The sequence below is a fragment of the Seriola aureovittata genome, chromosome 20 (assembly GCF_021018895.1).
Source record: "Seriola aureovittata isolate HTS-2021-v1 ecotype China chromosome 20, ASM2101889v1, whole genome shotgun sequence".
NCBI classification, from domain to species: Eukaryota; Metazoa; Chordata; class Actinopteri; order Carangiformes; family Carangidae; genus Seriola; species Seriola aureovittata.
Genome location: NC_079383.1, coordinates 12,924,305 through 12,939,795, shown reverse-complemented (window position 1 = coordinate 12,939,795; position 15,491 = coordinate 12,924,305). Strand labels below are relative to the sequence as shown.

The 15,491-nt window shown below is 41.5% G+C and overlaps 1 protein-coding gene across 1 annotated transcript; it reads left to right on the top strand.

Moving 5' to 3' along the window:
- Nucleotides 1–160: 160 nt before the first annotated feature.
- Nucleotides 161–4,755, top strand: xkr9 (XK, Kell blood group complex subunit-related family, member 9). Its single transcript, XM_056364604.1, has 4 exons — nucleotides 161–1,827; nucleotides 2,520–2,987; nucleotides 3,345–3,559; nucleotides 3,663–4,755. The coding sequence occupies exons 2-4, from the start codon at nucleotides 2,671–2,673 to the stop codon at nucleotides 4,289–4,291; spliced, it is 1,161 nt and encodes a 386-aa protein (XP_056220579.1). The 5' UTR covers nucleotides 161–1,827; nucleotides 2,520–2,670; the 3' UTR covers nucleotides 4,292–4,755.
- The last annotated feature ends 10,736 nt before the right edge of the window (nucleotides 4,756–15,491 follow it).

The following is a 15,491-nucleotide window of genomic DNA, read 5'->3' as shown; positions in this document are numbered from 1 at the left end:
ATGGCGTGTCACTCTTCTGTAGTGGGAGGGTCCACGGAGACGGAGCCGCTGCGCCTGACCAACGAGACTCTTTACGCACAGGAGAGACACAGCTGGGGCTCTCTATCGCTGCCTAGAGGTTTGGAGTGTCTCAAATACCTCCCAGTCTTCGTCTTCAGGCCCAATGGGAGATTTTGGAGTGACTGATCTCAGAAGGAGAGGGAAGGTTTTCCACATGTATTACAAATAATAGACGTCTTGACTGAACAAAGCCGCTTTACCAGCTGCACCCAGTTGGAAACTAGTTTGAGGTAGTAACAAATGCCCTGTGAAATTTCCTGTACTATCACACGTGTCAAAATCAAATTCTCACACCTTTATTTTTTTCCAGTTGATATTATATAATGCAAGTAAATTGTAGTTTAACCCTCTGTGGTCTTCAAGATGTTTTTATTAGCATCTTTGTGATAATACAGCGTAGAAATGTGGTTTAAATGTTGTTAGAATTTGTACACTTTAGGCAAGATCATATGTGACTCACAGGCCAATAAGCAGAAGGCCATTAAGCAGGCCTCTAACATTTGGTTCATTTTAGGCATTTATTCTACATTTATCTCCTATTTTTACTCATATATGGTGCTATTTTTAGGAACCTAAGACTTTGACAAACCTTCAAGCACCAAAACAATTCATCCACATCAGTAAAAGTTTTTTGAAAAAAGAGATTTGAAGGATTTCAAAAAAGGGGCTTCAATTTTTCAGCACTTGGGGCAAATGATCTGTTTACACAGTGCTCCTGGACAAAAGGGGGGCTCATTATAGAAAGAGCTAAGATCGCTCTGAAAATTGTGATATTAAACACTTGGGTATTGTGTTATGTTATGCAAAAAGATGAATTTAAGAAAACATTTAAAAGGAGAAAATACCCTTAGACCTCAGAGGGTTAAAGGAATAGTGACAGTTTTTTCTTATTGATCTCATTACTTTCAGCTGCATTTAGAGTTGCATTAAGAGCTGCCTTGACTTATTTGAATAGGACACATTAAGAAATGCAGCCTATTCAAATTTAAAAGTGAGACTGTAACTTCTGCTGAACTACAGTCATATGATAAGTAACAGTTACAGGGTCATGGTAGGTAAATGGTGGTCATAAAGTCATAAAGTCACTATACAAACTCAGTGATGTCAGTTACAGCAACATCTGGCTAAAGTTTGGTAACATCAGCTGACATTAGATACCGTAAGCTACAGCTCATAGCTACCAGACAGCATAAGTTAAACCTCTGAGAGTACTGATCAGAGTTTTATTGCTTATTAGTAAAACATACATTGAATTTTTCAAGTTTACAGTATTTATCTTTTGAAAATAATGAAGCGCATTTCATAGTTCCTGATCTCACACTTAAGTGGAAGTACTTCAATTACAGGAAAACCCCTGCGCAGAGGTGACACGTCAACCCTCCCACCCCCTTGTGTTCACAGCAATAAAAACATACACTTGTCTCCGTGTGTCTTTTGTGAAAAAAAAAGAAAGAAAAAAAGTCTCGGGATACCCAGGCATTACATCACTTGGCAGGTTGATGTTTAAGCCATCCGAAAAAAGAAAAAGAATGTGACAGGAAACTTGTGACAAATATGTACACACACACACACACACACATACACACCTACATGCATATAGACACAAGATCAATTATGTAATGACATTTTTTTTCCAGCCCAACTGTTAGCTCAGTCATTGAGGTGGAGCTTGTCACGGGGTTCAAAGAAACAGAAAGAGAACGGCAGACGTGTTTGCTTCTCTCACTGAACACAGTTGTCTGCCATGGGAAAAAAAAAACCACACTGGTAAGTTCATTTATAGTTTTTCTTTCTTTTGTTTCTGTATTTCACTGTAATTGTGATCTTTGTAGGATGACATGCTGATTCTGTGTGAAGTTCAACTTGAAAGTGTGATTTGCATATTTAGAATAATGTATAAAGAAACTATGAAAATACAATAAATGAACATAACTGTGACTTATTTCATAAAGGTGAAGAGAATATGAATGTAATTTAGATCTCAATTCTCTTGATCTCAAATTTGCCATTAGTTAATTATCTTCTTCACAAGTGGCATCTCATTAACAGTTTAAAATGATATTGACGCTAGAGGAACTAAAGAGACTTTACATGTAGTTATTCTGTGATTCAGTAAATTGATCTGAAAATGCAGTTCTGTGAGAAGTGTGAGAAAAAGTAAAGTATATCTTATCTAAGAGTTCTGAATGAGCAAAGCAAGATTTTGACCATTTTATTATCCCTGATAACATTGATTATTTTCTGTTGCGAGTATACCATTTATCAGGGATTTGTATAATGACGCGTTTATGACAGAGGTCAAAGGGCGGGAGAACATGACACAGCAGCTGACTGCAGTCACACTGCATTTTAAAACTTCAAGTGCCTCATGCAAAGATATGCTTTACGTTGTGGTAAATCTGCACAAGATCTTTCTGCGTGATACTTGTGGTTTGTGTCACATTGTATTGCTCTTACAGATCGACCAAAATGTCACCTGAACAGCTGGAGTCCAACACGCAACTGACCACAGCAGCTTTTCTTCAGAGGCTTCCAGGCAAAACGGCCACATTTCTACCTTCATCACAGAGTCAAACCTCTGGTTGAACCTGTCAATTATCAAACAAAAAAATGCCTCACTCAGACATTCAGTACACCAAACTGCGATGGTTATTAACCATTGCTGGACTTGTTTTGTATGTGGTGGACATTTGGACAGACATTGGACTGGCTCTGAAATATTTCCAAGAAAAACAATATGTCTGGACTGGACTGACTCTAATGTTTGTTCTGGCTGGACTGCTGGTGACACAGATCTTCAGCTACGCCTGGTATCGGGACGACATGAATCACGTTTTGAGAAACCCAGAGGGAAGAGCGAGCGTAGCGGGCATGTCAGAAGGTGGACTGGTTGCCCTGCACCTCTTTGGCGTGGGTATCTTCACCAGGTATGGAATTAACAACGATGACGCTGGTGACTGACCGTGATGAGAGGGCACTGATCTCTGTTATTATGTCTCCATAATAACATGGGCTGCTCTTGTAGCCTGCAAAAAAAAGAGGTGTGAGCATGTAGTGACTCAAAATGCAACATGCTTATCATTGTCAATGACATGCGTCTATGGAATTGCCAAACTGGACTAACCACATTTAAACATGGCGTCAGGAAAAAAAAAAAAAAAAAAAAAAGTCTTGCAATTCCACTCGATCTGTGCAGCAGCAAAATGGTGAATGATTAACAATTACAATGTCTGGTGGCAATAACCTGTTTGATTTCACTTCCATTGTGTTTGTTCTGTTGCTAGGTATTATCACCTGCTGAGAAAAGGCTTTAAAGTTGTCTGGACGAAAACAAATTCCTATACGCTGGAACAGAGGAGGGATGTGCACCACAATCTCTTTTGCCTAGCAACTGATCTGAGCATGCTCAAACTGTTTGAGACTTTCCTGGAGAGTGTTCCCCAACTCCTCCTACAACTATACATAGTGCTGGGCCATGATGAGTCCTCAGTTTTGCAGTGTAAGTAAATGCAGTAAGAGAGATATGTTCATTTCCTGGATATTCATGAATGTACAAGTATTACATTTGCTTTCTATTTCTACCGTTTGTCGTTTTCTTTCAGATTTATCTATGGTGTTTTCCTTCTTCAATATTGCCTGGGCCCTGGTGGACTATCGTCGCTGCCTGCGCAGATCCCTCCCTCAGATCAGGGAGATGCCCTCTGGTCTCCCCACAGCAATGTACCTCATGTACAAAATCTGCACCATCACCACCCACATCCTCAGCTATAGCCTCCTCCTAATACTGAGCATTTACAGCACAGTGGCCCTCACCTTCCTCTGGCTGTTGGGGACCACCTGGGCACACTTTCTTCAAACCAACTTCTGCTCATCCAAAGGCCTTGAGCTTCTCTACCGGGCAGTCATAGGAGTCATCCTCACATTCACCTTTTTCAATGTCAAAGGACAGGACACAAAAGTAGCCATGATCTTCTATTACATTTTCCACTCCTGTATAAACCTTATGGCTCCATTGTTGCTGGTTTTGTTGAGGCCAGAGCTGCATACTGGCACTTTTTTACTGACAGTCAGCTGTTTAATCTTTGGAGGTTCACTGCTGGGGCTGGTGAGTCTCGTGGTGTACTACACCCTCCTGCATCCCAGGGGGAAGTGGCGTGAGGCAGATGAGGTGGACGGCATGGGAAAGGAAACAAACGGCATGACAAAAATAAGGAACTTTTTACAACCTTGATGAAGGTGCTTTCGTTCGTTCTAAACCTTTACGGAGGGAAAGATTTGCACTTCCTGTGAACTTGGAACTACCCAAAAAAGTTCAGAGAACAACCAGAATATCATCTTCATATTGTCTTCACTATTCATTATTCATGTTGCTGTCAGTTACTTTACACTATTCTGAGATTAATTTTGCTTTCTTATCACTGATATAAATAGGAAGCTATGTGCAATATAGGTTATTGTTTCAATTAATTTAATAATTGTATTTTTTCTTGTTTATTTAAAAAATTACAATCAATGGCATATTTATTTTTTATCACATCTAATACTGTAATTTTCTCTTAATCCTAATGGACAGTTGGAATTATCTCAGCATTACATTGTAAGCAAATATAAGCTTCTCATGCTTTTTGTGTAATACTGCAATATACGCAAGTATGTGACGTACAAAGAAGCAATAAGATAAACTGTTATTTAGTATTTTTGCATATTCTCTTGTCAGTTTGTCATACTTTTCTAATCATATTTCTAAGCCTCAGCCCAAAGCTATTTTGTTGGTATGGACAGATATTTTTTTCTCTAAGGCTGCAACACACTGTTAAACACAGGGTGGCGTTATTGTCCAGGTTGAGTTCCCTATGTATCAGTTTAGGTCCCATACTGCTCTGGGCCCACATTAACAAAACGTGAGGAGCACACTCTCAGTCAGAAACACATGCAACGATATTTACGAGCGTTTTCTCAGCCACTCACGTGTTGCTTTACATTTCCAGAGTCCATTTGGATAAAAAAAAAAAAATCTCACAATAAATTAAACACTTTTATTTTTTAGTCTTTAAATTCTTAACCATCTCTTTAGCTTCATGATAGTGAAAAATTATAACTTGAGCTGACTCGATCGCCACAGATAAATGAAAGTGACAATCCAGCGGGATGCTCACCAGCACGCTGTGAAGTAAGTCTCTCCTGTTCAAAATAGATGTCTTACTACCGCCGTGTGATCTGAAAACTATAAATATCAGCTACTACGCTGATCTTTCTCACCCTAATCCCTAGGAACTCCAAGGTGGCAACCGAACGTTTCCCACCTCTCTCCTCAGACATGATGGACACACGGGGGCATGGATGAGCTAACTAGAAATAACAAACCGCTGCTAATTTTGTTTTGACTACCAGCAAAATATTGTGTGAGTCAAGCCGGAGAGCAGAGGACGTTGGGGGTTGGGGGAGCTGGGTGTGTGTGTGTGTGTGTGTGTGTGTGTGTGTGTGTGTGTGTGTGTGTGTGTGGGATAGAGGGGTGGGGGGGGGGCCGTGATCGACTGGCCCAGTGTGAGCTCACCTGGGAGGAACGCTGACAAACCGCAGGGTCCAGAGTGCACGATGCTTGTTGGCTCTCAAATAAACTCAGCCTTTTTTTTTCTTCTTCTTCTCCTCCCCTCTCTTCCTTTAATTCAGCCAAACTCAGACCATTTTTTTTTTTTTTTGATTTGTTTACTCCACGGGGCCACTTTAACTTTCATCTGTCAGTTGCGCTCTGTCAGAGCCACTCCATAAAATGACAAATTTAAGTGAGGAACTTGTGTCGGAGAGGAAATGAATCGCTGCCAGGTAGTTACCGCACAGAATTCGGGTTTTACTGTGGAGCTGCAGTGGGTAGACTCTAACTCGTTGACTCTTGTGTATTTAGAGCAGGCAAAGGTGGCTGCTCTATTTAAATATCTATAAATAGACACACGGTGTTAATGTAGAGTTGGACAGCATCCCAAAATGCTGATAACTTACCTTGGGGAGCCAAAAGAAGGATATTGCACCTGTAGGTGGGACTTGTCATTAGGGATAAAATAAAATGACTTCATCCTTTGCATTCAGATGATGGATGCTCCCTCCTCTGTCCTCTACTGTATATCTCCTTGGGTTCGGTGGATTAATGCGATGTAAACCTGCCAAAGGGACTTTTATTGGGAGAGGATGCATGTGTCCCAGGCTGGAGTCCTAAGCAGTCTCTCCCACTCTGTCTTCTTTTGCTTTTGTCAAGCTACACATACTTTTGGCCGTGACTCACCACTGATAGAGCTGCCAGGGACCAGTCACAAGCCATTGGGATGAAACGTTTTGAGTAAAGCATTACCTCGCTCTCTCTAGGAGAAAACAAGCAGAGAGAGAACTCTGGCGTTGACAAGCTCTCTGTAATTTCCACTTCTGGCACTGAGAGTTTAATACCCAGTAATCTCTGTCTCTGATCTCACTGTAATGCACCTCCAGAAGGGCTGGAGAGCATGGTGAGAATCTGAGAAACTAATTGTAAATCAAAGATGATGATATGTGACACTGCAAGATGAATCTCCAGAGCACTACAGGCCAAGGACAGAAAAATCTTGCGCTAAACATTGAACACTGAGTGCATCGTATCACACACACACACACACAAACACACACACACACACGCACATACGAGGACAAATGTGCAAATATACAAAGCCATGTAAACTCACACCGCCGTCACTGTCAGCAACTCACTTTTGTCTGATTGAATGGCGCTCAGCGTCTGCGTAAACAACCTTGACCACTAACCTCCCCATAACCAGCGTTAGACTTTTCACCAAATCTTATCTTTTTGTTTTCCATCACCACATCCTGTAACAGCCGGTCAGGAGGGGGGCAATCCTGGCGTACGCCATCCCCACAATTTGTACAGACACAATAAACCCAGAGAGGCAGGCTGTTTTTCATTAGGGCTTCAAAGTCCATATAAACCATGATTAATGAAGCCCTGAGATGCTGTATGTCTTTAATTATTATGACTTGACTGCTGCACCAGCGCCTCAGATGCATTAGCAACGTTGGCGATCTGTACACGTCTGCCTGGCTCATTCTGACATGGCAGCTTCGCCTCATTCTTGGAGAATTCCCCGAATGTGGAGGAGGGCGGGAGGGAAGTGATAGAAGCCCCTTTTTTTTGCAATGGCACAGAAGTTTCTTTAATCACTGTACATGCACACTTACAAATTAGTTTGGGCAGTGACAGATTGGAGAGCAGGCTGAGGATAATTACATGCAGTGGGCTGGTGTGTGTGATCAGAGCGTGGCATTGCGTTACCCAGAGGGTTCTGTAAATAAAGTCCTCATGCAATGAATGAGGATATTGTAAAGTGCATTATGCTGGGCACAATAGTCCTACCATTGTTACTATCTGGATTTCTGCTCCAGAGTAGCAGTTGGTGTAGTATGACAAGAACTGCAACAGGGAAGTCAGTCTCGGCTAGAGCAGAAAATACTGCGGATGAGGTCAGTTGTTACCAAATCTGACATAAAGGCACCAATTACCTGTGGTACAAGTCATGTACTATAGAGAATTAGCTATAGGTAGGACACATTTGTTATTCTCTAGGGATTTAAATGGACCATATTTTTTTCCTTTATTAAGATACATATATCATGTATCAACACAATTTTTAGAGCCCGACCCACACAGGGGAGCTGATACTGTTGTACAATCATGGTCCTGTATTAGCATCTGACTGCTTTGCCAATTCAATAAATACCTTTTGACAAAACATCACAAAGATTAGAAGTATATACAAATAGGCCAGATTTCAAACTGGGATTTGTTACAATAATTAGATAATAACAAGAAGACTCTGCAACCATGCTAGCAGCTCTTTGAGGCTTACATGCTTACAATGACAATGCTAACGTACTGATATGTACCAGGTATAATGTTTTCCATGTTCACTATTTTAGTATTTTTTGGTGTTAACATGCAAACATTTTTTAATAAGCGCTCAATACAAAGAGCAGCTGAGACTGATGGATTCATTTTGTTAAGAGCCAATGAATTGCATACTTTAAAATTGTAACTTGGCGGTGTTAAGAGTCACCAACGTTATTACAAATCACCCTGAGGGGGGGCATTTATATCTGTACCAAATTGCATGGCAATCTATGCAATAGCTGAGATATTCAACTCAAAAGCGCAGATGTAAACTACAGATGATGGTGCTAGAGGAAAAGTGAAGGGATCACCGAAGTCCAGTTAAGATGAATGATCCTGGAACCACGGTCGTCTTCAGCAAACTTCATTTCAAGCAGCTAAGAAGTGATTAACACACGCTTTACACACTGCGCTGTTGACACTGTGCAGCAAAGAGGCAACATGCATACACAGGTTTTTGTGATGTGAACTTCTTTCACCCTTAAACCAAGTTAACCAGGAACGTTCACACCTGCGAGCTGCCCTGAAACAACCACAGTCTTATACTGTTGTCCTCAGAGCGGCTCCGCCGGGGCAGGCAGTGTTTACAGTCAGCTATTTGGGAATTTAATGATACCTGTTGAGGAAGGAAAGTGTGCAGGTTAATGGCCTCCTGCTTCCATATTTTCCCAGCCAGTCCATTGAATACAGCCTGGAACTTACTGGTCTATTTCTGTAAATGCACGACTGTTTGACACGCTGTATGTGATTGTTTTAGTGGCCATGTCAATTTGCAAACAGCTCTATATTGCTAAACTGATATAAAATAAATGCTACAAAAGGATGGCAAGTCTCCAAAATGACATCTAAACATATCATTAGCCCTTCTCGAACTCAGATGAGAGTCGTCTGAAAAAAGGATTGCGGGAGTAATGACACAAAGTGTTCTCTCTAGAGAGAGAGAGAGGGACACAGAAACAAAGAACATAGAGGGAGCTCATTTGTATAATCCTCATTTAGTGCGGGCGGTTTATGTTTCACAGTCATGGACAATCAGTGAGCACTAACAAAATGGTGCTACCCATCCTAGCCCTCACACACAGTCTCTCTCTCACACAGATAGAAAACAGAAGCCATGTTTGTGTTGGGCACGCTCCCACAGCACACAGGATGATGGATTATAGAGTGTTCCTGTTTATTTATGCTGTGCTGGGTAGAGGAATATGGGCAAAGACCTCATGCATACAGCCTATGTATGGCAAATACAATCAGCCGTAAAATAAGATTGCATATTATGAATGAGCAATAGGTTCACACATATACACACACACACACACACAAAAGTACTAGGCTGCAATCAAACACACACACACACATACACATATACACACACCCGTCTTTTTGCAGGGGAAGCTTGTCTTGATTAACCTGGCTGGGGGAGCCCGACATGTTTTTCCTTTTACGTCATGGCCTGTTCCCTGAGTGGCTCAGTGGAAGCCATCAATTCTAGTTTGTCTGCAGTTTGTCTGTTTGAATTTTTTGCTAATCTGTATTATTCATTGATGTCCTGTTGGCCTTATGCAGGAAGTGCTGAGTGAAGACGGTTGTGGTATTTTTTTTTACTCAGACATCATACATCATGCTTTCTTTTTCTTTTACAAAAAACTGCATCACTCCTTTCCTTCCTCTGCCAGGCAGGGGCCTTTAAGAATAAAAGTTTCTGGTATTTTGAAGTTGTAGTTTTTACTCCTCTGTGGATTCTCTGCTGAACACTTTCTCCATAAGAGCCGGAGAGGGAGAGGATTATCAGCATGATGCATGAAAATAGCGAGGAGGTGCACAAAGCATCTGTGACTGTGTGACTCTGAGGGACAAATCTTTTTCTCTCATACAGCTACTCTCTGAGCTGCGTACGCTTCAGCTGATCACCCCCTTGACAATTTTCTGTTTCTCTCAGTATCAGAAGACCCATAGATCTTGAGTGGAGGAAAAGATGCTATGCCTGATTATAACAAGAGGTCAGGTCTTTGATGCTGGTACGGTGAAATTTGTTATACGTTAAGCCAGTGCTAATGTGATTATGGACATTGATCCATTAAATCTACTGTAAAAACGCAGTCTGCACTAGTTTTGAACTCGATACTGAGGAGAAATGTGAGAGGTACTGTGAAACATTAAAGACGCTTTGATGTAATATTTAACCCATCTGCAGTGAACAGGGGGGGAAATGTCCATAAAACGCATTTTGGGGCAAACTAAGAGGGACAGGCCGATGTGAGAAATGGGATGTGTGATTTTCTCTTGGGTCCCTTGTGGTGCCGTTGCAGTGTGGGCATGAAAAGGGGCAACTGCCTATCACGATTACCCCGGGGGGACGTTTTTATCAGGGCAATAAAATCATGCTCTGTGTAGCTGGAATACACTGTGGAACTCCCCCCGCCTACCAGGATCAGCCCGAGTCTCGGCGTGTCACCTCACTTCTCTTCTGCCATGGACAATAAGGGTAAAGATTTACCCCAAGTTTGACCTACAAATGCAAAGAGCAGTAAAGCAGTGAAACTGAGGGGGAAGTGCTCAAAGTTTTTAAGGCTGATGAGCAAACTCCATAATCGATGGACAAGGTACAATGCTGTCATTTTGAGACTTTTCAGGCTGATTATTTTACCCAAAAAACACAGCTATAGGGGAAAATGTAGTGTCTACAACATCACTGCACAGACAAACAAATGTCAAAAAGTCAGATTCCTGTCTTAACTAACTTTTGACCACATACATCCTGTTGTTTAGCTGCTGCGTGTCGCCTATACATGACAGCACGATAACTGTGCGCTAAGGTCATCACTTCATTTAGCGAGGATGGAGAGTGTAACTGAGGGCTTCAACTCTTTACTAGACCACAAGGAAATTACTTAATTTAATTGTGGGTTAACAATAATTTCTAAGAGGGTATCCCACATTTTCTTTTTTTTTCTTTTTTCCAAAGTGTGCCTTTCTCATTTTGTAATCGTAATTTGTCCAGTACATTGGATCCGTTAACATAGACTGCATGAGACCACCACAGATGTACTGTATGAGGTAGTCTTTAGCTTTATCTGATTAAGTGAGTCCGCCATGAACAGTTAATGCAGTGTAACTGACTATAATGTTGCACTAACAATGCCATACTGTCTGTGATCAAACATTTGATGATTGATTGAGAATGAACCTGGTTTCATATGATTGACTAAGTTGGATAGAAACTGATTATCTTCCATCCTGCGGGACAGGAATCCAGACCTGGGCTCAGGTGAGTGATGATGTGTGTCTATTTTCATTTGGGTGTCAAAACACTGTCAGTATTGCGCCTCGTTGAGGTGTCCACAGAGCATGGCCTTTCACGTGGGCCCATAATGCAACAAAGGTGTGGTGACTGAGTAATCTCCTTAAACAGGCCGACTGGCAAAGCCACAGGTTCACTCCTGGGCCCCAGAGTCTCTGCCAGAAGAAACTACACCCCCCTCAGATCCCAGCACAGATAAAGAACACTGATGACATCACCGTCTCCCCCATTTTTTTTTTTATTTATTTTTTTTTACAAAACATCCCAGTGGTCCTCCCTTATTAGCATGTGCAGTGTAGCGGGCAGCGGGAATAATAATGTGTTCTCCCTCTCACACCAACTGAAATATTCGGGTTGAAACCACAAAGCCTCAGGCAGCAGCCAAGCTAAATAACAGTCAGGGGGAAGATGGTCGAAGCATCACAATTAGAGGCAGTTTATTTTGTATTCTGCCTATGCCAAAAGGATTGCAGACTATAATTTGCGCCAAAGATGTTTGAGAGTTTATGTTGTTGGAGAAATCTGTGGAAAGTTTACCGAGGCTCGAGATAGAGGAGTGCGGTCAGAGGTGATGCTGGGTAAAAAGTTGACCAGCAAAGTGGAAATGATACAAGTGCTGTTTTATTGAAAACATCTACTAGAGTTGAACAAAATTCCAGTGAGTCTGTGTGAAGTTCAAGGATCATACAAAGGAGCAAAGAAGCAAGAATGAATGAAGTGCCTTGTGCTTAAAGGGGCAATGGGGAACTCAAACAAACACTCCCGCGTCCCGCTTCCCAATATTAACAAATTATTCTGTGATAGGCGCTCTAACTTTGACTTATGATTATTATTGATCATTTTATGAACCGTGTGAAGAAAAAGTATAGTTTATGTCACCCAAGGGTCCTGTCCCGACTGGGCTCAACCATATATACCCAGAGAGGGTTCTGAGTTCAGGCAGGCACATGTGGGACTCCCCCCCCCCCCCCCACCCCTCAAAAACACACAGTTTCAGCATTAGTGTAAAGCTCTGTTTGGGATTTTTGGCTTGTGTACAGTACGCTGCTTGTAAGGCCCTTTGCTGCTTTCTTGACCCAAGTGGGGGTGTCGGTGCAGATTACAGATGCAGAGGTAGAGATTCACTTTCTAAGACTGTGGTCCACCAGACTGCTCAAATTCATCGTGACAAGATGACAGATTATCTACCCCTGTACCTACTGTGTCATGTTGGGTCAGAAAGAATGCACATTTATTCATCACACTCTTCACTCTTTTGTTGTCTGAATTACCAGGCCGCCTGAGAACACCCTTATCTTAACCATTTTAGTTTTGAAATTCTGAGTGGCCACAATGCCAGACACGTGTACGAGACCCCTCTGTCCGTCACAAATAATGGTCAATATATATTAAGATATATACTAAGTTTCAACTGATGTGTTTGTGGTTGTGAACACACAATCTACCCAAAATAAAATATATAATATATTCAAAGATATGTTTTTTTGATAAGTGTAACTTGCTCACTTGCTAACTTTGCTCACTGCTTCAACAGTCTCATCATGTCATCATGATCATCATCACCAAGTCCATCATTATTAATATTAGTAAAAAACCCTTCACCATAGTATTATACCATAGTATATATATATATAGTTTCCACATGTATAGATACAGGCAATTCTGAACATATGAGGTGCAGTATGTGTCATTTAGGAGACTATTGTCAGCTGCATGTCCCTGTCCCACATCCGCCCAGTAGATGGCGGTATGTGTATATGGATGTGCTGTCCGGCCACTAGAAGGCCCCGGCCTTCCACGGCTCCTCGCCGCGAGCTGCCCCCTGTGTGAGCAGAGGCCAGCGGTCAGAGAGACACCTGATCCGGCCTCATTACCCCTCGTCACCACTCTAATTAGCCGAGCGGCCAACGCTTCAGTTGCTCTCAAGCAAACTGTCCTTTGCCTAATTAAGTTTTTAATGAATAACTTTTAGTGCACGCACTGCTTTAAGACAATAAACCTCGAACTCATGTTACTTCGATGGACAGCTGTAATTAAAATCTCAGTTGTGTTTCACGGTGACGACCGGAATGACAAAAATTGATAATTAATTGTTTAAATATTACAATACAAAATAATATTATTGATAAAAAATAAAATTGTAATTTGAAAAGTAAAAAAAAGTAAAGACAATAAAAATCTAAACTAAAAAAATGTGGAATTAATATTACTTTTGCAGGAATCTTACGATCATTACTTCCTGTTAAAGCTTCTAAATATATTAAATCAGTATCAGCACGAAAAAATATGGCTTCATATTTACAACTACAGAATAAATGTAGTAGAATAAAAAGCCATGAGGTGAAACGCTTTATTCTTATTAGCATGTGACTATATAATAAAGACTGGAACAATGTAAATTACACAAATTGCTATTTAACATTTGTACTTAAATGACACATTATTATGATTATAATATTATATTATTATTATGATTATGGAATGGGCAATCAAATTTAGTTAATATATTACACTCATGATAACAATATGCTCTTATAATATTGACATTAAATTGTAAATTGGATTACAGATAAAGCCGACATTATTATTATTATTACTATTTAATCATGACATGGTCGGCATGTCGAAGTGGTTGAATAATTCACCACAATATTATCTATCCATTGACTGTACAGAAAAGAGGTGATCCGTGCGCAGCTCTCCGGTGAGCGGCAATATGGGCTACAATAAATGTCTCACTCACAACAGCGAGTGATCAATAATCCCGCCGGTTCGGGACAGTGGGGGCAAGTCACATGACGGCAGATTCCATGAGAGAGGCAGCAGGACAGGGCCAACCTTGACACTAAAAGGACTATTGAGTTTCAAGACAGCGAGAAGTTCAGGTTTCATACCCAAAATGAAGTGCCCACACTTAATGAAGCCGGAAAATCAGAGTTGGTCGCTGGATATCTAATCAAAGCTGGCCTGCACTATAGGTTTTAATATTGTAATTTAATTTTTTTAAGAGCAGTAGAGGGTGTGCAAATGTAAAAGTCTGCAATGTGGTATGTCTTATATATTATTCTCATTCATAATTAACCACTTTTTTTAATGGTTCGAATCAGTTTCTAAATATTGTCTTTAAATTCAAAGTCCTCGCACAGCTTAAAACTAATGCAAAACAGTTAAGGGCTGAAAATGACTTTTCACTTTTGATTCAGGTCTGACACCGACACTGCCCTGCCTTCAATAATGTTCCCACCTGTCCTGGAAAGTGATAAAGCTCTTCATCTCGCTCGCATGCTTTGCCAGGAAGTGACGGCCTAGTGCTCCTACTTAATGATTTCCACAGGATAGGCTGCGCATGACAGACGCCAGAGAATCATCACACACACACACGCACACACGCACACACACACACCAACCAATACTATCTATCAGAGGGGATACTACACTTGGTCCAGCGCGTCTCCGTCTTGCCCGTGTTTGTATAAGCTTGATTTTCACAACTGGAAAGTAATAGCCATCTGCCCAAGCAGGCTGGAGGGGTATCATGTGTGAGCAGGTAACCGATTGCTATTAAAATCACACACACTTGGTCCTCACTCTCTTCCCCTCTCTCTCTCTCTCTCTCTCACACACGCTCACATACACACACATATTACAAGCTGCTGCGAGAGACCAAAAGAGAAGGGGAGAGAGAGGAAGAGAGACAGATGAAATATAGTTCAGGCGCCGGTCTGTGAGAAACTCTAACACTGGCAGGACATACCAGGCAGAGCAACATGGCATTGATGATGATGATGATTTATAAGTGTAATATCTGATAAACCTACCGTAGAAGACGTTTCTTTCCGCTGCATAGAGGCAGACATGAGGGCAAAAGTGTAGACGATATATTTAGGAAAAGTGAAATGTTTCTTTTTATAGAAATATATCACATTGCTGAGGCAGTTTCTTTTAGAGACTGTAGTATTACAGACAGACAGATGCTCATGTAGACGGACAGAGCCAGGCAGACTGGCCAACATAAATCCAGGACATGCTTATGACCACAATGACAGGTGAGTGGAGTCAGTCGGGCCCAGGTTAGCTGGATTCCCAGGCCTCTCTCTCCCTCCAGGTAGTGTGGGAAGGCGAACCCAACCGACTCACCCGCCCGCCCCACTTCAGCCTCTGCTCAAAGGGCGTGTGCGACCCCGTGATGACATATGACCTCTTCAA